This window comes from Microtus oregoni, unplaced genomic scaffold (genome assembly GCF_018167655.1).
Source record: "Microtus oregoni isolate MIOR12 unplaced genomic scaffold, Mior012 000108F_ref0000382, whole genome shotgun sequence".
Taxonomy (NCBI): Eukaryota; Metazoa; Chordata; class Mammalia; order Rodentia; family Cricetidae; genus Microtus; species Microtus oregoni.
Genome location: NW_024544726.1, coordinates 569,149 through 591,033, shown reverse-complemented (window position 1 = coordinate 591,033; position 21,885 = coordinate 569,149). Strand labels below are relative to the sequence as shown.

Here is a 21,885-nt window from a genome sequence, read left to right as displayed (position 1 = left end):
AGTGCCCGTGGAGGTCAGAAGAGGGCGTCTGATCCCCTGGAACTGGAGTTACAGATAGTTGTGAATGTCTTGTGGATGCTGTGGAACCCAGGTCCTCTGGAAGAGCAGCCCATGCTCCTAACCACTGAACCACCTCTCCAGCCCCCACTCCAGGTATTTTAAACAGATAGGAATTTAATGTAATGTCTAAGTCCATTCAGACTGCTGTAAGAAAAATGCCATGAACAAGGTAGCTTATAAGAAACAGAGGTTTAGAGCTTGGCGATCGAGGTAAGAGATGTGTCGTTGATAAGTTCGAGGGGTTTAGAGGTCCAGCTACAATGATTGAGGTGGTTTGCAACAACCGTCTAGGAAAGAAAGTCCGCGTCAAGTGCAACACCCATGACACGATTGGCGACTTGAAGAAACTGATAGCAGCCCAAACTAGCACCCGGTGGAATAAGATCATTCTTAAAAAGTGGTACACTATTTTTAAGGACCACGTGTCTCTGGGAGATTATGAAATCCATGATGGGATGAACCTGGAGCTTTATTACCAGTAGACGGGAATTCTTTCTCCTTGCCTCCCCTGCCTTCCTCTCCCACCCTCATTTGACACTGGTATAGATGCCCATTTTTAACAATTCACATGAATAAAAACTTCAGTGCTGCTTTAAAAAAAAAAGAAACAGAGGTTTATTCTTCTCAGTGCCAAAGCCTAGGACATTGAAGACCAAGATTCTGGAATATTTGGTGTGTGGTGTGTGGTGGGGGTGGGGGTGGGCTTCCTAACTCCCAGAAGCTGTGGTTCTCTCGTCTTTGAATGTAAAAGGAATAACATGGTCTCCTGGGAGAAGCTCTTCTGTGGTCCTGGTAACTGAGCCCGGGGCCCATGCGTACTAGACAAGTGCTCTATTACTGAGTTACAATCCTCATCTTCAGAGTCTCTTTAAGGTACTAATTCTGTTGATGAGGCCTCTGCCTTCACGGCCATATCACTTCCCAGAGGCCCCACATCCTCCCACCATTAACCCATTTAGAGTGGGTCTCCTTGCCTGCATTAACCCAATCTAGCAGCTAGGTCCTCACGGTGGTAATATTAAGAGGTGGAGCCTAGATCGGAGCATTCATGTCATCGGGGGCATGTTGCCAGAAGGGGTGAAGGTCTTTCTTTTGAGATTCTTGGGTCAGTTCTCGTGAGCCAGTTCTTAAGGAAATAGCAAAGCTGCCCTTCCCCTCTCTTTTGGTGTTAGCTCTTGCTCCTCTACAGATACCCCCATTGGAATGCTGTCTGCAGTGAGCTCCTGACCACAGCTGAGCCGACACCGTCACCATGCTTTTCAACCTTGGGAACTGTGAGCTAAAGAACGCTCTTTTCTTTATGAAATTGCCCATGTTCAGGTATTCGTGTGATAGTAATAGCAAATGAACCATAAAAAGCTAGAGCCTTGTTGCTAACATTGAACCTGAAGTGACATATCACAAGCATTTCACTTAATCTCTCTAAGTGCCAGCTTCCACAGCTAATGAAAACCATAACTTGTTTACTGCTTGCAGGATTAATGTGTAAATAAAATTAGTTAATATTTGGGAAGTTATAGAAAGTTATAAAGTGGCTTGCAAATGACAACTTTATTATTGTCATATTAAAAAATAAACCCAGGTCATGTGGTGGTGGTGGTGCACGCCTTTAATCCCAGCACTCGGGAGGCAGAGGCAGGTGGATCTCTGAGTTCGAGGCCAATCTGGTCTACAGGGTGAGTTCCAGGACAGCCAGGGCTACACAGAGAAACCCTGTCTGGAACCCCCCTCCTCTCGCACACACACACACAAAAGAAAATAAACAAGCACACACAAATAAATAAATAAATAAATAAATAAATAAGTAAACAAACAAACCGACCTCAGAGCTGGAGCGATGGGTCAATGGTTGCTGTTCTTTCAGAGGACGTGAGTTCAGTTCCAGTACTCATACCAGCTGGTTCGCAGTCATGCCTTCTTCTGGCTTCTAGGTATGTATACATACCCACACACAAACACACACAGGTATATAGAATTAAAAAGAAAATAAATCTTTAAAAATAAACCTCCACCTTTGACCACAATAAATGATTTATATTCAACCTACTCAGGACTAGGGACCCGTTTTGTTTCAGGTTTTCCATCAGAGGGTTGTGGGCACACTTTCAGAATGGGAGCTGGGGGAACTTGGGGCACAGACAATGGCAAGCACAGTCCTTCTAAGCCTTACCACCTGAGTGCCCTTTCATCTCTGGAACAGACTGGATACAGGTAGATACTTTCAAGTGTATCTACTACTATTTTATTTTTACCTCCTCAGAGTAACACACATAGCATTTTTTTTTACCGGATACAAACTGGTATGCTTAGCCAGGTGGTGGTGGCGTACATCTTTAATCCCAGCTCTTGGGAGGCAGAGGCAGGCAGAGCTCTGTGAGTTCAAGGCCAGTCTGGTCTACAGAGCGAGTTCCAGGACAGTTAAGGCTGTTAAACTGAGAAACCCCACCTCAAAAACAAAAACAAAACAAAACAAACAAACAACAACAAAACCCTGGGGTGCTTATGACCTCTGTCAAGGAGAAACTGTCCTGTCCTAGGCTCCTGTACTCCTCGGGTCTGTGGTCGCTGTCGTCTGAAAAAGCCTTATTACTTGTGCTTCCCAGCACTCTCCACAGCCAGAGAAATGTCTCTAGGTATGAACTGCAGAAATAAGTCATATCTATAGCTATATAGATATATATAGTTTTTGTGTGTTGTCTGAATGAAGTCTTGAATGAACTAAAATTCCTTTATTTCAATTTATCAAATTAGGAAGTACTTGTTTTTTATGTGAATATCCATGTCACCACCACTCAATCAAAATCCAGACTCTTTTTTTGCACTCCTATAATGTCCCTTTCCAGTCAATACCCTCCTATCTGTCACCTCCTAGACATGTCATTATTGGGACTCATACTGCTAGGGTTTCCATTTCCCCTTGTTTTGAACTTCATCCAGCTAGTGTCATGCAGTACTCACTCACTCTATGGGGTGAGTGCATAAGTACATGGTGTGTGTGTGTGTGTGTGTGTGTGTGTGTGTGTGTGCGCGCGCGTAGATCAGAGAGCGACCACCAATCTCAGGTGGTGCTCCTTGGGCTCCATCCACCTTGTTTTTCTGTTTGTTTTGAGATGGTCTTTTGCTGTCCCAGGGCTCAGAAAGTAGCCTAGGCTGGCCAGCCAGTGGGCCCAGGGATCCTGTTGGCTCAGCCTCCCCAGTGGTGGGACTGCAAGCGTGTGCCACCATACCCAGCTTTTTCACATGGCTTCTAGGAATTGCCCTCAGGTGCCCACGCCTTTGCCATATGCACTTTGCTGACAGGACTATCATCCCCGCCCGGGTACTTTCTTTGAGCTTGGCATTTCCAAGTGGTAGACTGCATTGTGACCCACCCAGTGAGGTCGTGTTCTTTATTCTTTCACAGTCCACAGTGTTGTTTTCCTGGGTGGACCAGGGACTGGGTAACAACTCAACCATAAGAGGGGAACCTACCTTCCTTCTGGTTGATTTTGAATTTTCCCCAAGGCCTATGGCCTTGCTAGAGAGTAGTCCATGCCAGAGGATAGGTCAGGCTACCCAGGACTCCTTAGGGTTCATGATCTTGGGTGACACCGTTAAAGGTGAGTTTCTAGAGACCCTTTCCCATCTGAAATGAGATTAGGATAGGTCAGAGCAATAAGGTGGTAGTTGCCCAGCTCCCCCTTGGCGGCGGCCATGACTGACCAGGGTTTTTATTCTGTAGTGAATTGTTTTGAAATCTCTATGAAAATGGCGTTCCCTCATCCACCCACCTTCCCACAGCCCCTAACCTCTCAGCTCCCATGGATCGTACATTCAGGATTACAATTTGGCCTCAAAAGCCATTTGTAAAGCTAACAGGTCACAAAGCAATTTGAGGCCAGGCTATTTCAGGTCAAACCCGAGTAAGAGTTTGGCTGTGGGCTAGAGTGGGCCAGGCTGGAAGTAGTCTGGCGTCCCTGCACAAAGCCTGGGGAAGTTTTATGGGCCCTTGGTGGGCTTGCACTCCTGTTACAAGGAACATGCCCAACAAAGGAGCCTTCAAAGACCAGAAGTTTTATGGTCTTCAACAGCAAGCTGAGACCTGTTCTTGGTCTCAGGCTCCTGGGCAGAGCCGAGAGCAAGTGTGATTTATGGGGGCCAGACACCTCCCTCCTATGAACTTCTCTGGGTGCAGTCCACATCTGGTGGTCTCAGCGGGCAGCTGGGGGTGGCACTTTACGACCTTGAAGATGATTGAAAGCCTGGAAAACGGGCCTGATGGGCAAGCTTTAAAAGGCCGGGACTGCTGAGCTTGGAGAAGTTAAGATGAACACCTGTGTTAAGTCCGCGAGGGGCTCAACTCAAAGCCAGTGTTCTCATCGAGCCCGTGTGTCTCACAACAAGGGTGCAGGGTGGGGCGGGAATCACAAGGTGAGGAAGTGGCTTTAAATTCCAGCAAAAAAGATTGAGTTTTGAAAGTGACAAGTCAAGTTCACAGGGAAGCTGGTGGAACAACCCTGCAGGGGTATACATCAGAAGTGTTCAGAGACTGGAGGTGCCTGAAAGTCAGGACAGCCCTAGAGGACTTCTCATTTCCGCATTCTTGCCTTAGTGTAGGAATACCCAGAGGTGGACTGCCAGAATGAGGGTTGGGTACCGATGCTCACATGGGAAGGGAAACCCCTAGAAGCACAGGGATGGCCTGGGGAAGTGAGACAGGGCTAGCAAGGATGCCAGTAGAGGGCATCTTAAGCTGCAGGCTTGTTGTGTGGGTGAATGGAACTCAGTCCCATCGAGGCTTTCTCTGGGAGACAGTGGGAAGCACAGCTGTTCTCCCAGATGAGCAAGGATCCTCCTGAACAGGTGTGCATTGGTAGCCCCTGAGGCCTAGCCTTACAACACCTATGGATTTCAGACTCTACAAGGGCTGAAGTCTCCTACATAAAAGGATGCGGTATCTGCAAAGGATGGCCACACACCCTCTGGTGCACTTTGGACCAGCTCTAACTGATCTGTGGTACCAAACACACTGCAAATGTCATGTAAACAGTCATGATGCTGTCCCATGGGGGGGGACAGACAAGAAAAAAGTCTGTACATGCTAACACTGTGTGTGTTACACATATGTGCGTTTTCATGTGTCTGCACATGTGTGTGGGCATTATAGTTTTGTCTCTGTTGCTATGTAATAAAACTCTTTGCCTGAAAGCAGCTGAGGGGAAGAAAACATTTATTCGGCCTACATTTCTATGTCACCGTCCATCATTGAGGGGAGTCAGGGCAGGAACTCAAGCAGGAATTTGAAGGGAGAAGCCATGGCTGCTGGTTGCTGATTCACTTACAGATCCATGCTTAGCTAGCCTTCTTATACAGCTCAGGATCACCTGTCCATGGACTGGTGCTGCCCACGCTGGGATGGACCCTTCTATAGCAACTGACCATCAAAACACCCCCCAGACATGTTTAATGCTAGGCTGATCTGGGCAGTCCCTCAGTTGAGACCCCTTCTTAGGAAACTGTGGGTTGTAGCAAGTCGACAGTTGATGCTAAGACAGTGGTTGGACATGCATGTGTGCATTCATGTTGAGGGGAGAGGCAGATGTCAAGTGTCTTCCTCTATTTCTTGCCACCTTAGTTTTTGAGACAGGGTCTCAGTCACTGAAACTGGGGCTCACCAACTTGGCCAACAAGTTCCCAGAATCCTCCTGTTTCTGACTTGTTCCTTAGAACTGGGGATACAGACGTGTTGTTATACCTGGCTTTTTGTGTGTCTGTCTGTCTGTGCTGAGACAGGATCTTTCTGTGTAATCCTGGCTTTCCTGACTCTCTATGTAGACCAGGCTGGCCTCGAACCCACAAAGATTCCCTGCCTCAGCCTCCCCACTGCTGGGGTTGACTTTTGTTGTTAGTGTACGTACTGAGGATCTGAACTCTGCTTCTTATACTAGGGCAGCAGGCACTCTGCCCACTGACCTATTTCTCCAGTCACTAGTGCTAACATTTCCTGAAAGATATTTTCAGGCCTGGAGAACTGCCTCGGTGGTTAAGGGCATATGCTCTTGCAGAGACCTGAGTTCAATTCCCAGCACCTATATCAGGCAACTCACAGCTGCCTGCAACACTAACTCCAGGGAATCCAATGCTTCTGTCCTTCATAGGCACACATATGCACATGTATATACCCATACATAGACACATACACATGCATATAAAAAATAAAAATAAATCTTTGAAAAATGTTTTCAATAGGCCATTGGTTGCATCCATGTGTGTGGAACCCACAGCAAGGAAGAGCAACTGTGTTCACCCATCAACTGCCACCTATCACAGGCTGAAACTCATTCTGTTCCAAAGAACCCCATGGCTATTGGTGTAGGTAACGGCGTTAGGAAGGAGACTTCCCAGACATGCCAAGGCTTGCTGGTGTCAATCTTGATATCAAGACCACAGTACTGATCTGGGGCTCTCCTGATTTCAGGGTGGGAAGCCCGTAGAAGCCTGGTAATCAAGAGATTCCTGGTTCTGTTGGGTCCATGAACCTTCCCAAAGTTCTTGTTGATGGTTGTTGTTGCTTGTTTTTTTACTCTTTGGATCTTTGGGGCCCCACTACCCAGCTCCCAAATAAATCACACAGAAACTTATTCTTACTTGTGGATGCCCAGCCTTAGCTTGACTTATTTCTAGCCAGATTTTCTTAACTTAATTTATCCTGTCTACCTTTTGCCTCTGTGTTTTTATCTTTCTCTATTCTATATGCTTTTCTTTCTTTCTTTTCCTTCCTTCCTTCCTTCCTTCTTTCCTCCCTTCCTTCCTTCCTTCCTTCCTTTCTCTCTCCATTGCTGGTTGTGTAGCTGGGTGTCTTGTCCCTCATGTCCTCCTCTCCTCCTTTTCTTGCTTCCCAATCTTCTTTTCCCAGACTTCTCCTCCTGTTTACTCTCTCTGCCTGCCAGTTCCACCTATCCTTTCTCCTGCCTCGCCATTGGCTGTTCAGCTCTTTATTAGACCAATCGGTTGTTTTAGACACTCAAAGTAACACAACTTCACAGTGCTAAACAAATTCAACATAAAAGAATGCAACACATCTTTGCATCATTTAAAAACGTTCCACAGCATAAGCAAATGTAATGCATCTTCAACTAATATTCCACAACAGATGGTCCCTGGATGTCTAATTGAAATGGATTTACTTCTCTGTTAGAAGCCCCATTCATACTGGTTCCTTGGCCTGTGGAGTAAAGATAAGTGTTGTAGGAGGCTGCTTGTTCCTTTCCCGGCCACCCAGACTCCTGAAATAACCACACAGAAAGTATATTATTTAGATCACTGCTTGGCCATTCACTTAAATGTATTGCTAGCTAGCTCTTACATCTAGAACTAACCCATCTCTATTAATCTGTGTGTCGCCATGTGGCTATGGCGTACCGGCAAGAGTCTGGCTTGTCTGTTAATGGCATCTGTCTCTGGCGGGGCTACATGGCTTCTCCTCATTCTGTCTTCTTTCTCCCAGAATTCAGTTTAGTTTTCACTGTCTACCTCTATTCTGCCCTGCACAGGCCTAAGACGGTTTCTTTATTACCAATGGTATTCACAGCATACAGAGGGGAATTCCACATCAGATAAGCATACTGGGAAATACCAAGTGGGTGATTCTAGAAGACTCCAAGCTGATATGGGGTCGACCTTCAAAGTAGAACAACCTGAGGGGATGGCAGAGATCAGGGCTACCTTCAATGATGTGAAGAATGTGGGATTTGTGCCCCCATCTCTATTTGATTGATTAATATTGTTCCTAGAATCTCTGAGTGGATCCTGGTGAGTGAGAATGACCCAGTTAGTCAAGGAGTTACTCAAGTAGAGCTGTTTTGCATTGTGTGCCATCTTTGCTATCTAGCACATGGATTGTGGCCATGTATATTAGTTGTGTCATTTCTGCAATAAACTATCTGAAGAAACCAACTTAAAGAAGAAAGAGGGCTTTGGGGGGTGGCACATGCTGTTAAACACAGACACATTTTCTGCATTGTTGGTCCCTGGGGCTGGATTATCAAGGTCCATATACCACTTAAATGGTTCTATTTTATAGAATATGCCAGGAGATTATGAGGTGCCACCAATAGGGTTAGTCAGGAACAAGTATGGCAGTTAAGACTTGTTAGTCAGGTAAAGCTGAGTCCCTACATCTGGTCTAAGGTGTGTGCTGCCATCAACATGACACACCCATGGGTAGTTTTTGAATATTTTGAATACAGTCCAACACACAATTATAAATTTAGTTGGAACATTGTGAGAAACGTCTTAGGTTATTTATTTCTCATCATTGCTCTTGGCAATCACGGGAGCAAAGGTTAATCACGGGTTGCTGGGTTAAGAAGAGACAGTGTCAGTGTTAGGCTTATAGGTCACAGGCTGTCCTAGGGTTTCTAGTGCTGTGATGAAACACCACGATCTAAAGCAACTTGGGGAGCAAAGGGTTTATTTTGATCACACTTCCAGGTACAGCTCATCACTGTGTGAAGTCAGGACAGGAACTCAAACAGGACAGGAAACTGGAGGCAGGAACTGATGCAGAAGCCATGGAGGGGAGCTGCTTACTGACTTGCTCCCCATAGTTTGCTCAGCCTTCTTTCTTGTAGAACCCAGGACCCCCAGCCCATGGGTGGCCCTTCCCACAGTGGCCTGGGCCCTCCCCCATCAATCATGAAATCAGAAATGCCCTCCAGGCTTGCCTACAACCTGATTTCATGAAGGCATTTCCTTAATTGAGCTTTCCTCTTTTCACATGACTTGCTTGTGGCAAGTTGACATAAAAACTAGCCAGGACACAGCCCTAACCTATCTGTCCTGGAAATTTTGGTTAGCAAACTTGTAGGCAGAGTTGCTTACATAACTAATGGGACCCAGTACAAAATGACAGTGTGTGTGTGTGTGTGGGGGGGCATTGGTCATGAAGCAAGAGAAAGTGTTAGTAAAGGAACTAAACTAGAAAGTCCTTTCGTAAAAACTATTCTGTACAGAACACATAGAGGTGACAGTGCCACATGAATTACTGCATGGACTTACAAATTGCACAACAATGGTATTTTGGTATCATGATTTTATGTAATGTAAATAATACTTCATTAATGTGGTATCATGATTGATCGTAACATTTATCTGGCTCACTTTCCTGCAAATTCATTTATTAGGTCATCAAACTTTATGCTTTGAGCAACTTCATTTTCCATCTATATAAACTGAAAATGACATCAGTCACTTTGGGCAAACGTGAGATTGCAGAAAAGTGGTCATTTTTAATTTTAAGAAGGCTTTCTGCTGATGCAGCTGCAGCTAGAGCTGTGAGCGGCGTTTTTATAGGTTGTGACACCAGGGTAAATTTCTGATCAATTATTTCAAAATGTAGATTCCAACACATCCAGAGCTGATGATGCTCATGTTGTAATTTTTCTCTTTAAAAAAAGAGAAAGATTAACTCTTTTTACAATCAGTTTTGGGTAAATCTAAACTTAATTTTAAATGTAAATTTGTACAATGGCGTTTCATTATTTTCTCTGACGTTTCTTGTAACGTGGCGGTCCTAGAAGAGATGAAGACTGGCTGTGTGATTTATGTGCAACCTAAATGCCTGCTTGTGCTCTCTATTACTGTGTGTGCAATTAGAAGGGAAGTTAGTTTTGAAATTGTCTTCTTTGTTAATAATTGGCTCCTCTGGCACTTAGTAAGAAAATCATGTTCTTTCCTTTCGAAGTTGGTGACCATTAAATTTAATTCCTGCTTCTAAGCCTGTGTGTATTTGTCAGGCAACAGTGCAGTGGTTTTTAAAACCCAAGATTCCAAACTCTGGGAGGTGTGTGTGTGTGTGTTTGTGTGCTATGGGCATATGTATGTGTACTGGAAACCACAGGGCAACCTTGGTTGTTGTTCCACAGCTGCCAATCTACTTTGTGTTTGGAGACAGTCTCACTGATGGAACTCACTGATCAGGCTAAATTGTCTGACAGGTGAGCCCCACCCCCCGGGGGAGGGGCCGTGTCTGCTGCCTTTGCCTTCCCAGAGCTGGGATTGCAAGTGCACACCACCAGGCCCCATGCTTGTCTTTTGAAATGTGGGTTCTGGAGATTGAAACCGGGGCCTCGCGCTTTCAGGGCGAGCGCTTACTAACCGGACTCTGCACAGGTCTTGAACTATCTGGAAACCCTCTCGCCCCTGTCTGCTGTGCTTGACTGCAGCAGCTGCCCAGGAGTGTTGATTTCTTAGTAACTTGTGGGCCGTGTTCCTGGGGACATACTGACTGGCCCTGTCCTGGCACTAGCTCTTCTACTGGAAGGTTAGTATTTGGGTGGATGCTTCATAAATGGGATCTAACATTGATCGTCAAGCTAGTTTCTCACAGTGGGAGCCAGCTCTTACCCCAGCCAAGTCTGCTCCCTCTCCTGCTATTCCTGGAGTAATGGCCCCTGCCATCGCCTCCAACATTCTAAGCCTGGGACTCCCTCAAACCCTAGACTGGCAAGGTAATGCCTGTGTTCTGAGCTATCAACTTTTTATCACTGAGACAAAATGCCTGAGATAGTAGGGCCTGGTGGTACAGGCTTGTAATTGCAGCTATCTGGGAGGCTGAGGCAGGGAGGACTGCAAATTCAAAGCCTTTGCCGAGCTAACGCCTAAGAAGTGGAGCTGACTCCAAAAGAGCAGAGAGTTGTTTGGGCTCACTGTTTCCCGGGTCCCAGCCCATGGCCGGTTCTCCCAGCTTCCAACAGCCTTGGCCAGTTGTTCTGGGCCTGTGGCAGCTCAGTACACCGTGATGGGAACACTTACTGCAGGAGCTGCTCACCTAATGGGAAGTGACAGAGAGGACTGTCCTGGGATCCCTTTGTTCCCTTCTAGGGCACACTCCACAGTAACCCAATTTCCTCCAACTTGGCCCTGCTTGCCAAGGCTTGTGAGCAAGTCTTCGTGGGAAACAAATCCAAGCAGTCCGTCTTGCCAGTGTAATCACTAAGGCTGCACTTTGCCCTGCGCTTATCACCACCTGGCACATCTAAAGCGCTCACATGTGCTCCATGGTTCCATCAGAGGTAACTTAGGCAACCTCATGTCCGAGATTCGTTTCCGTGGCTGAGATAAAATACCCTGACAGAAAGTAACTTAGGAGATAAGAGGTTTACTTTAGCTCGAATCCGGTCCATCACTGTAGGGAGGCCAAGGAAATAACTTCAAACAGCTAGTCACATAACACCCACGGTCAGGAGCAGAACGCAGTTCATACGTGCTCATCTGCTTGCTTGTGCTCAGTGCAGCGTTCCCACTCGGCCATATTTCGGCATCTCCTGCCTAGGGGATGGTGCAGCCCACAGTGGACTGGGCCTTTCCATATCAGTTGACTTGAGACCAGCTGCACAGACATTCCTAAAGGCCAGCCTGGTCTAGGCGATTCAAGTGAGGCTCCCTACCCAGGTGACTCCAGGTCCTGTCGAGTTGACACTCAAGGCTAGCCATGACACTTAGAGTTAAAGAAAACATCACCAACAATTTTCAGCTGGAGGCAGCAGAGCCCGAAGCCAAGTTTTAGACTCTGCTGAGAGCAGGCACCGTGCCGCTTGGAGCACACTGGGTGTGCTCACGGAGCCCAGCCTACACACACACTCTTGGTGGTACTTCCCAACAAGGCCACTGGCCAGTTGGTGCAGAGATGCCTGTGTTCAGGACAGGCCCTTCAACAAGGCTTCAGCTCAGTAGATACTTGGGAGGTGATCCCAGGAATCTCAGAGAAGTGGGGAAGCGACACAGAGATATGGCCAAGTCAATGCAGGTTTGTAGGTCAATGCAAGTTTGCATTATCTCTGCAAAAACAAACAAACTCCCCCCAAATTGGGGTGTGATTCTGCTGTCCCCTCAACAGACACTTGAATACACCCCAAAATCTGAATTGTAGCTTCTCTTAGAGGCCAGGCAGCCACGGTCATTGTCCTCTGAGGATCCACGCTCCTCAGGAAGCCACCTACCAATGAGATCTGGTGCCCTGCCTGTTGAGCTGCTGAGTCTCCCTCCATCGGCTCCAGGATCCAGGAGGGTCCTCCAGCCTCATGTCACCCACCCACTCAGGCTGGGTGGGCCTTTTCATTCATCCTGAGCTCTGTAATTATCACTTAATTTCCTCCTTCCATTAGTATTGCAAAGGCCCCCAACAACGTTATTTTCTTGCTTTATTTCTGTGGCAGAAAAAAGTAACTTAGAAGCGAATTATGCTTACCTCCATAAATCTCTACCTGTTCCTCTTGTGTGTATGGAGGGCCTGTCATGGTGGTATCTGGGCACTTCGGCAGTCCCATTAGATCAAATTCATGACAGAAGAGAAGACCACTACCACTGCCTCCTCCTCCTGCCCCCGCCCCCTCCTGCTCCTCCTCTGAAGAAGTCTCTTGGGTAGCACACAGAGGGCCAGGGCAAGCAAGAACTGCCAGCCTGGGGCCTCTTGTTCTCCAGCCTAGAGAGAGGAATGACTTTGGCAAGGAAGCGCACTCCCTCCTGGAGGGAGGCATGGGAAGCTTGCAAACTAATTTGGAAGATCTATCAGAGGGTGGGTTTCAATATGTTGGGCATTTACCATTTGAAATGATTTCAGTTTCATTGCTCTCTAAATAGCAAATTGAGTCCATTTTTCACAAATGTGGTTTTGCACACTGAATGGCTTCTACTGGAGGATGCTGGATGCTCACCCCCTCTTTCTCGTTCCAGAGATGCCTAGGACTTGAATAAATAAATAAATAAATAAATAAATAACCTAGGACTGAGTGTGTCTTAGTGGTCATGCCCACAAAGCTGCTTAAGAGCCCAGGGGGCCTGAGTGCAGTGGTCGGGAGCTCTTGCTTCTTCTTCTTGCCCTGGCCCATCCTCCATGCCCTGTGTCTTCCTTGCCCTTCTGGATATTAAATCCAGGGCTTTCCAGGCAGGTGTTCCACCTCTGAGCTCTATCTTCTACCCTCATTTTACTTTGAGACAGGTTCTCAATAAACTACCTAGGCAGGTACTGAAATTGAACTCCTTCTGCGTAGCCTCCTAAGCAGCTGGGATGGCAGGCCTGTGCTGACACCTGGCCGCCTCTGTGACGTTTTGATTGGCCCCAGACCATCTTCCATTTTCTGGACTCCCTCTTAGGGGAGCCTCTCAGACGCTTGTGATTGCAGTTGGGAGTCTATCCCACACATACCAAGCCGACTCTCAGGATCCCCCGACTGGGGTGTTTCTTCTGAGGGAGTTTCCGCAGGTTCAGAGAGAATCCAGGAACTGTGTCGGGTGAGAAAATATAAGGAAGGAGTCTCTGATCTTGGAAAATTACAAAGCCATTTTGCTTAACTGTGTTATTTATTGATGTGTGTGTGTGTGTGTGTATGTGTGTGCGCGCGCACGCGCGTCTTTGGACTGAACCCAGTCTTTGTGTTGAAGTGTTGTACTACTGAATTCCATCTCACCCCTATTTTTTAGGTGAAAGGGTGAAGGAAACCCCCTGCTTGGGGGATATAGCTCCATTGGCAGACTACTCGCCAACAAACCCTGAGTTCAGTCCCCAGAGCACCAGAAACTGGATGCGATGGGGCAGGCTTTTAGTCCCAGTGCTCATGAGGTAGAGGCAGGAGGATCAGAAGTTCAAGATCTCTGTAATCGTCTGTCCCAGTTGTCAACTTGACAAAACCTAAAATCACCTGGGAGAAGGGCCTTTGTGTATGTTTGTGTCAGACTCTTGATTATGTCAACTGACGTGGACTATGTGAGAGTAGAGAAAGCGGTCGGGGCAAAAGTACGCATGGCTTCGTTGCTCTCTTCTGATGCTGGTCGTGACATGGTCAGCTACTTCAAGCAGCTGTGTCTTGATTTCCCTGCTGTGGTGGACTGTGACCTGGAGTGGAGGGTTGAAAGACACCCTTCCCCTTAGGGTGCTTTTGTCGGAGTGTCTCATCAAGGCAACAGGAAACCAAAACCTTCATTAGGTAGCAAATCAAGGCCAGCTGTGCTGTGTGGATTTTTTTTTTTATCAACTTGACACAAGCTGTAGTCACCTGCGAAGAAGAAGCATCCATGGAGGAATTGCCTCCATCAAACTTGCCCATGGGCAAGTCAATTAATGATTGATGTGGAGGGCACAGCCCACTGTGGGCATGGTCATGCCTGGGCAAGTGCTCTGGATGATTTAAGAAAGGTAGCTGACCAAGCCAAGGAGAGCAAGCCAGTAAGCAGCACCCGTCCATGCTCTTCGCTTCAGCTCCTGCCCCAGGCTCCCACCTTGCTCGAGTTCCCTCAGTGATGGACTGAGATGGGGACCCGTAAGGTGAAGAAACTCCTTCTTCTCCAAGTTGCTTTTGGTCATGGATTTTTATCACAGTAATAGGAAGCCAAAAAGGACAACTATCTAGATTACAAGAGACCTTGTCTAACCAAACCACTTAGACCAACAAACCAAGAACACGCCAACAAACATGGTAGGCCAACTAGAGGTTTCTTCCCCTTGGCACCCATCTCTGCCACCTGCCTGTCTGTGCAGCTGTCCCATCAAGAAGCTCATGGGAAGCCAGGGCTTTGAGAGTGTGAGGCTGTAACTGAGGGTGAGCCTGCGATGGTCCCCTATTTAGTCAGACTTAGGAAGTTTACATAGGCCCATTCCTTCCTGGGGCCTTTTTTTGTTGTTGTTGTTGTTGTTTTTGGTTTTTCGAGACAGATTTCTCTGTGGTTTTGGAGCCTGTCCTGGAACTAGCTCTTGTAGACCAGGCTGGTCTCGAACTCACAGAGATCCGCCTGCCTCTGCCTCCCGAGTGCTGGGATTAAAGGCGTGCGCCACCACCGCCTGGCCTCCTGGGGCCTTTTGAACCCCTTTCTGTCTCTACCTTTGCTCTTTTGAGTTCTCTCTCCCAACCCTTCTGTCATTTCTGCAGGTCCCCAGTAGCAATGCCACTTCCTCCACAATGCCCTTGCTGATTCCAGACAGATGGGTCCTGCCTGTAGCTTTGGGCCCCCTTCTGTGGAGAGGTTGTTGGTGCTTGCTTTTGCCTTATTCCTGCTTCTAGGCTGAGTCTCCTCCCTTCTTTTTCTCTAAGATTATTATTACATGTACTTATTTGTGTGTATGCACACATACACGCGTGTGGCACAGCTCTCATGTGGAAATCAGAGGACAACTTGCAGAAGTCAGTTCTCTCATCTCTCGTGTGAGTCTAGAGGATCGAACTCAGATTGTCAGGTTTGGTGGCCAGTGACTTTACCAGCTGAGCCAATTCAAAGGTTCTGAGATCTATCTCTCTGAAGATGAGAGTTGAGTTTCATTTATCAAAGGTTTCTGAATCCCAGCTCTTCATGGGGCCAGATCTGAGACTCAGTTTGCCAAGGAGAGGTGACTAACCAAAAAAGAAAGAAAGGAAGAAAAGGAATAGTTCTGTGGTGCTTCTAGAATCTTCTGTGTCCTTTATTACCACAGACTGGACATGTTCCAGCTGAGTCAGGGTTTCTAGGGCTCTAGGGATCCCAGACTTTGGCCTCCATTCCAAGCGACTCTACGACAAGGAGGAGGGTTTCTGACATGGGAAGTGGAGCATGCATCAGTGCAAGGCAAGTCGGAACTGGGAAGATAGTTACTGTTACTATTACTGCAGCTGCCATGGCAACTTGTTCTCTCATTACTGCTCAGCCTTCTCCAAGAAGAGCATAGAGAGACTTCCGTTTCCAGGGCCTAAGGACTGTGACAGCAGAACTACCTTGATTTTATTCTGGTAGATTCTGTTAAGAATCTCCCTACAACTATCATTGGCTGCTGTTTTAGGGTTCCCTAGAGGAACAGAATCAACAGAATGAATATCATACTAAAAGAGGATTTATTATGCTGACTTCTTTTACGATTCGGTATGAGTCCTGCAACAGAGGCTATCTTTACATTGGAGAGGCTGAGCTCCTGGTAGCTTCTCAGTCCACAAGACTGGGTATCTCAGCAGTCATGATTCAGTACTGAAGGCCTGGGGGATTTCTGGGAAGTCCTTGGTCTTCAATCCATATCGGAAACCCAAAGAAGCTGGGTCCCAATGTCAGTGAAGCACGATGGTGGTAGAATCAGCAGCAACAGAGTGGATGAACTTGCTAATAAGATGTGAACATCAAGAAGGCCTAAAGCAAAAGTTTTTCCTTGAGACCTCCTTATATCTGGAGATCTCCTTATATCTGGGGGACCTCCTTACATCTGGGCCACCACCAGAAACCGTCACCCACATTTAGGGTGGGACTTCTCACTTCAATTAACCCAATAAATAAAATTTTTCACAAATGTAACCAAAGGCTTGTAACCTAGCTGCTAGGAGTCAGGTTGAAAACTAAGACTAAACGTCACAATTGTCCTTGTCTCTGGGAGCTCTTTAAGGACCAGCATTTTCTTTCCCATACAGCTAGGGTTGGGGTTTGAGAACACAGCTCAGTGGTAGTAGAGTGCTTGCTTCGCACAAATGTGTGTGGCCCTGGATTTTATCCCCAGTGACACAGAAAGATATTTTAAAAAAAGAAAGGAAAATTGTGGACTGGAGATGGCTCGGTGGTAAAGAGCATTGCTGCTCTTCCAGAGGCCCCAAGCTCAGTTCCAGCACCCACAACTGTGACTCCAGCTCCAGGGGATTCAATATTTATGGCTTCCATACGCACTCACATAACTACACATCATTAAAATTAATTTAAAAAATCTTTTTAAAAAAGCATTGTGGTGACAGGTGTAGCATTTAACTCCAGCACATGGGTGGCAGAGGCAGGCAGATCTTTGTGAATTCAAGACCAGCCTGGTCTACAGAGTGTGTTCTGGGCCAGCCAGGGTTGCATAGTGTGATGCTGGGTTTTTTTTTTTTTGTTTGTTTGTTTTTTAAGTGCATCCAAAGACTAAGTTGTATCATGTTTGACCTTCTATTCCAACAGGTGGAGCACAGAGACTAGCTTATGAAAAATATTCAGCCAGTGATAGCTGTGCCTACTCACCCAGTGCTACCTCCTTCCGTCCTCATCCGGACACCATAGCAACCATTAATACCTTCATTTAGCAAAGTGAAGGCGAGGGCCTTGCTCAAGGTCCTCAGCCAGTGAGCAGCTGAATGTACAGAACATGAGCTTCCAGCTGCTACTATAACAAATTGACTGCAAACAGCATGATTAATCTCTTCCAGGACTGGAGGTTGGACATCTGTGGCTGCAGTCAGGATGGTAGCAGAGCTGGCCCTTCCTGGACACTCTGGGAGAATCTAGTCATTTCTTCCAGCTCCCGCAGGCTTCTGGAAATTCCTTGCTTCATGCTGCTTCACCCCAATTTCTGCTTCTGTGGTTATCTTGTCTTCTCCATCCCTGCCCTTCTGCCTCCTCCCTGCCTCCCTGCCTCTCTGCCTCTGTCTTATAAGGACTTTTGAAATGACATGGGGCCCATTCCACTAAGCTAGGATCTTTTCATCTCAAGACCTTTGGCTTCATCACAACTCAAATCTGTTTGTTGTTTAAGGTAATGTTCATGGTTGCTGAGAGTTAGGACCTGGAGTTGGATATGGTAACACATGCTTATAATACCAGTACTTGGGAAGCAGAGCCAGGTGGGTCACAAGTCTGAGGCCAACCTGGGCTACCTTGTGAGATACTATCTTTAAAAACAAAAACTGTACAAAAAAAAAACCTTAGGATGTGGCTATCTTAAAGGCCCATTATTTGGACTACTGTGGTCTCTCTGAAGTGGTGTTCCTTTAGACTATGTCCTCTCAAAGCTAGATAAGGATATGGGTGCTGATGTTGCCAGGAAACCCCAGTAGGGTATTGGGGATACAAGACAGGGAGGGGAAGAAGTTCTATCAAGGGCTTGCAAACATGCTAGTAGCTCCGGTGGCACCAGGTTTTCTCCTTCGGCATCAGGAGAGTTTCTCATCTGAGGAACGCTGTGTTCATGTCCAGGGCTGCTGGAGTGACAGGTGACCAATGGGGCCTCACAGTACTGGAGGCTAGAAGCCTGGAATTAGGGTGTCATAGGTCTCTTTGTAGTCCAGGCTGAACTCAAACTCACAATCTTCCAGCCTCAACATCCTGAGTGCTGGGATTAGAGGTGTGTGTCACAAAGGCCTAGCTGCCTACTCTTCTTAAAGAATAATTGCTTTTAAATTTGGGGTTAATTTGAGTAATTCAGGAAGATTTCATCTTAAGGGCCTGGTTTATGTCTGTAAAATGTGTGTGTGTGTGTTCATGTGGATGCAGGTATTCCTGTATGTGCTGTGTAGCAGCCAGAGGCCAACCCTGCATGCTCTTCACCAGGAGGAGAGGAGGAGTCTCCCATCTCATTCTCTGGGATAAGTTCTCTTACTGGGACCCAGGGCTCACCGTGTAGGCTGTGCCATTTGGCCAGCGAGCCCCAGGGCTCACTATGTAGGCTGTGCTATCTGGTCAGAGAACCCCAGAGACTCCCCATCACCGGCATTACAAGTTCTCGCCACCACACTCAGATGTTGCCTTAACGTGGGACTGGGAATGACAATCATGCTTGCACATTCAATTCTTAACCATCTGAGCCATCGTTGCACTGCCTGCCAAGATCCTTTCACTTGGTTAGACTGCCTTCTCAGGCTCTGAGTGGACCTTTATGCAGCACGAATTCTAATTGTTCTTAATTAAAAACCCCGAGTCAGACATTAGAGGGTGAAAGCTGAGAGATGAGAGAAGCAGTGCCTTCGAGAGAGACTGTACCTCTACTGAATCCTCAAAACAAAAGGGCGATCCTGTCCTCAGACTGCATCCTCAGACTGCCTCCTCAGACTGCCTCCTCAGACCGTATCCTCAGACTGCAACCTCAGACTGCATCCTCAGACTGTATCTCAGACTGTATCCTCAGACTGTATCCTCAGACTTCATCCTCAGACTGTATCCTCAGACTGCATCCTCAGACTGCATCCTCAGACTGTATCCTCAGACTGCATCCTCAGACTGTATCTCAGACTGCAACCTCAGACTGCATCCTCAGACTGCACCCTCAGACTGCAACCTCAGACTGCATCCTCAGACTGCATCCTCAGACTGCATTCTCAGACTACATCCTCAGACTGTATCCTCAGACTGCATCCTCAGACTGTATCCTCAGACTGTAACCTCAGACTGCACCCTCAGACTGTATCCTCAGACTGCATCCTCAGACTGTATCCTCAGACTGCATCCACAGACTGCATCCTCAGACTGCATCTTCAGACTGTATCCTCAGACTGCATCCTCAGACTGTATCCTCAGACTGCATCCTCAGACTGCATCCTCAGACTGCATCTCCGACTTCATCCTCAAACTGCATCCTCAGACTGCATCCTCAGACTGCATCCTCAGACTTCATCCTCAGACTGCATCCTCAGACTTCATCCTCAGACTGCATCCTCAGACTGCATCCTCAGATAACTGCATCCTCTGATTGCATTCATTCTCAGACTATCTCCAGACTGACCGCTGCCTCCAACTGACTGCTTCTGACTACTGCCTCAGATTGCATTGAGCTCCTGTCTCCTCCCACCTTATATTCCTCTCTCTGCCCAGCCATATTCCTTTCCATCTCCACCTCCCTGGTGCTAAGATTAAAGGCATGGGACTCCCAAATCCTGGGGTTAAAGATGTGTGTCACCACTCCCTGGCCTCTTAGTGGCTTAGTTCTGCACTCCGATCTTCAGTCAAGCTTTATTTGTTAAAATACAAACAAAATATCACTACACCTTTAAAATCTACAGATGCAAAACTAAAGTGTCCACTTTCCAAGGGTGTCAGACTTCAGCTAAGGAACTACTGATGTCACAAACAAATGCAGGGCTAAGGCACAGGTGCATGCAGGGTTGCTTAGAATTTGCCTCAGCGAGCTGGGTGACAGAGAGCTTTCCTGCATACCAAGTGTCTATTCCCCCCACAAGGGCTCTGGCCTTGCCTCAGTCCACAAATAGATGAATCAGCAGGAAAAAGTCTTGTCATTACAAGAAGCTGAAGAAATATGGAGGTGCTTGCGTTTCACTGCCCCTCCTCCACCAGCCCGTCAGGAGTTTGACTTCAAAGGAGCCTGGCAATGAGGCTGTCCATCTTTTTGAGCAGGCCAGGTGGAAAGAGGGGTGGGAGCATGGCTGGGGGTGTAGGGAGAAGTAATTAGTTTGATGAATCTTCTTTTTAAGTCGTTCTCTACATGGGTTTTTCATGGTGTTATAGACTCAGCCATGCATTCCCTGAATTTGATAAATCCTTAAACATGGACCATTTGTCAAAATGGAGAAGTGAATGCAGTCAACTGCAGACACTGGCCCTAGGTGTCCCCTCTGTGGGACAAGAACACCCAATGATGCTCCTAGGTCATAGAGGAGCCTGGAGAGTCACTGTGGGGCTCAGGTCTTCTCGCTGCCTGCTTCACTGAGGTGGCATGTTGGGACACCGTGTCATATTCAATACATGCTGTTCAAAAGTCCTCCAATGTGCATTCTGGGTCCTTGGATCTGGGGCTGGGGGTGGATGACCAACATGAATCTGTCTTGTACCTGCTCAAAGATGTTGTTTGAAGCTTATCTGCCCTCTTGGGAAGATTGTGCTGGCAGGTTCTCCTTGCTGGGCAGGGTGACGATGCTGAAGACATGGTTCAGTGGATAATGTGCTCACTATACAAGTTTGAATCCCCAGCTCCCCATAAAAAGATGGGGGCGCAAGTACACCCCTGGAATTCCAGTGCGAGGGTGATGGAGTCAGGAGGGTTCTTAGGGTCTGATGGCCGGTCAACCTAGTGAGTCCGTGAGTCTCAAGTTCAGCGAGAGACCCTGTTGCAAAAATAGAAGGTGGAGAGCAACGTTGGTTAATGTACAAAAATAGCAGGCAGAGAGCAGCCATCAACTTCTGGCCTCTATATGCATGCATACACATGACTTCTAAATGCATATGCACCCCTCATATGAATACATATATACACACACAGACAGACACGTGCGCGCACACACACACACAGGGAGGGGGAGAGAGACTCTATACATTTGTATTTGTCTGCTTGCTGTTCTTGGAACCCGAGGGAGCCAAACTGGACCCATTAGTAAAATCACTATAGCCAAGAACCAGAGGAGCCTTCTGGATAACTGGGGGCTGGGGACCGAAGGCTGGATATGGGCAGTGGGATGCCTCGGATATAGTTTGTCCCCCACAGGCTCATGTGCTGGAAGTTTAGGCTTCAGCATGGCAGTGCTGAGTGGTAGAACCTCTAAGAGGCAGAACCTCTTAAAATATAGGTCTTGGGGCACTGTCCTTAGGCAGGATAATGCTGGTCTCTTGGTGCGCATCCTCATGAGAATGGCTTGCGATGAAGAAAGACCATTGGTTTTCAGGCGGGGGCAAGGCCCGCCATTGACCCAATTGTGCCAGTAAAGCACAATTCACTTTCCGTCCTCATTGTGCTTTTGTTTGTTTTGATGGGATTAATGAAAGGGACTCAAAATTCTCTGATCTTTTTGTTTGTAATTTGAGGTCAGTCTCCAGAGTGCCATTTGTTTTGATGGATGGAAGCCTGTACAGGGGCTGAGTTGAATGCAACATGTAAAACAGACCCTCTGCCTTGGGTGTTGGAGCCGTGCCCAGGCTGAGCTGATGAGCCTGATCTCTCAGGTGTCCTGACTTGGCACATTCTCGAGTCTCTCTGCTCACAGCCACCTGGAAAACACAGGGGCGTCCCATTGCAGCAGGCCAAGAGATGGGATGCTAGACAGTTGGGTCAAGCAAATACAGCCTCTTCTTCCCATCCTCACGTAACATGAAATGCCTGCATTCACGGTCCTAAAGGCAATTCTCTCTGTCTCTCTCTCTCATGCATGTACACAT

The 21,885-nt window shown here is 47.2% G+C and overlaps 1 protein-coding gene across 1 annotated transcript; it reads left to right on the top strand.

Annotated features, from left to right (window-relative positions):
* The first annotated feature begins 320 nt into the window (after window positions 1-320).
* Window positions 321-542, top strand: LOC121443486 (ubiquitin-like protein 5). Its single transcript, XM_041645230.1, has one exon. The coding sequence runs from the start codon at window positions 321-323 to the stop codon at window positions 540-542; it is 222 nt and encodes a 73-aa protein (XP_041501164.1).
* Window positions 543-21,885: the final 21,343 nt, after the last annotated feature.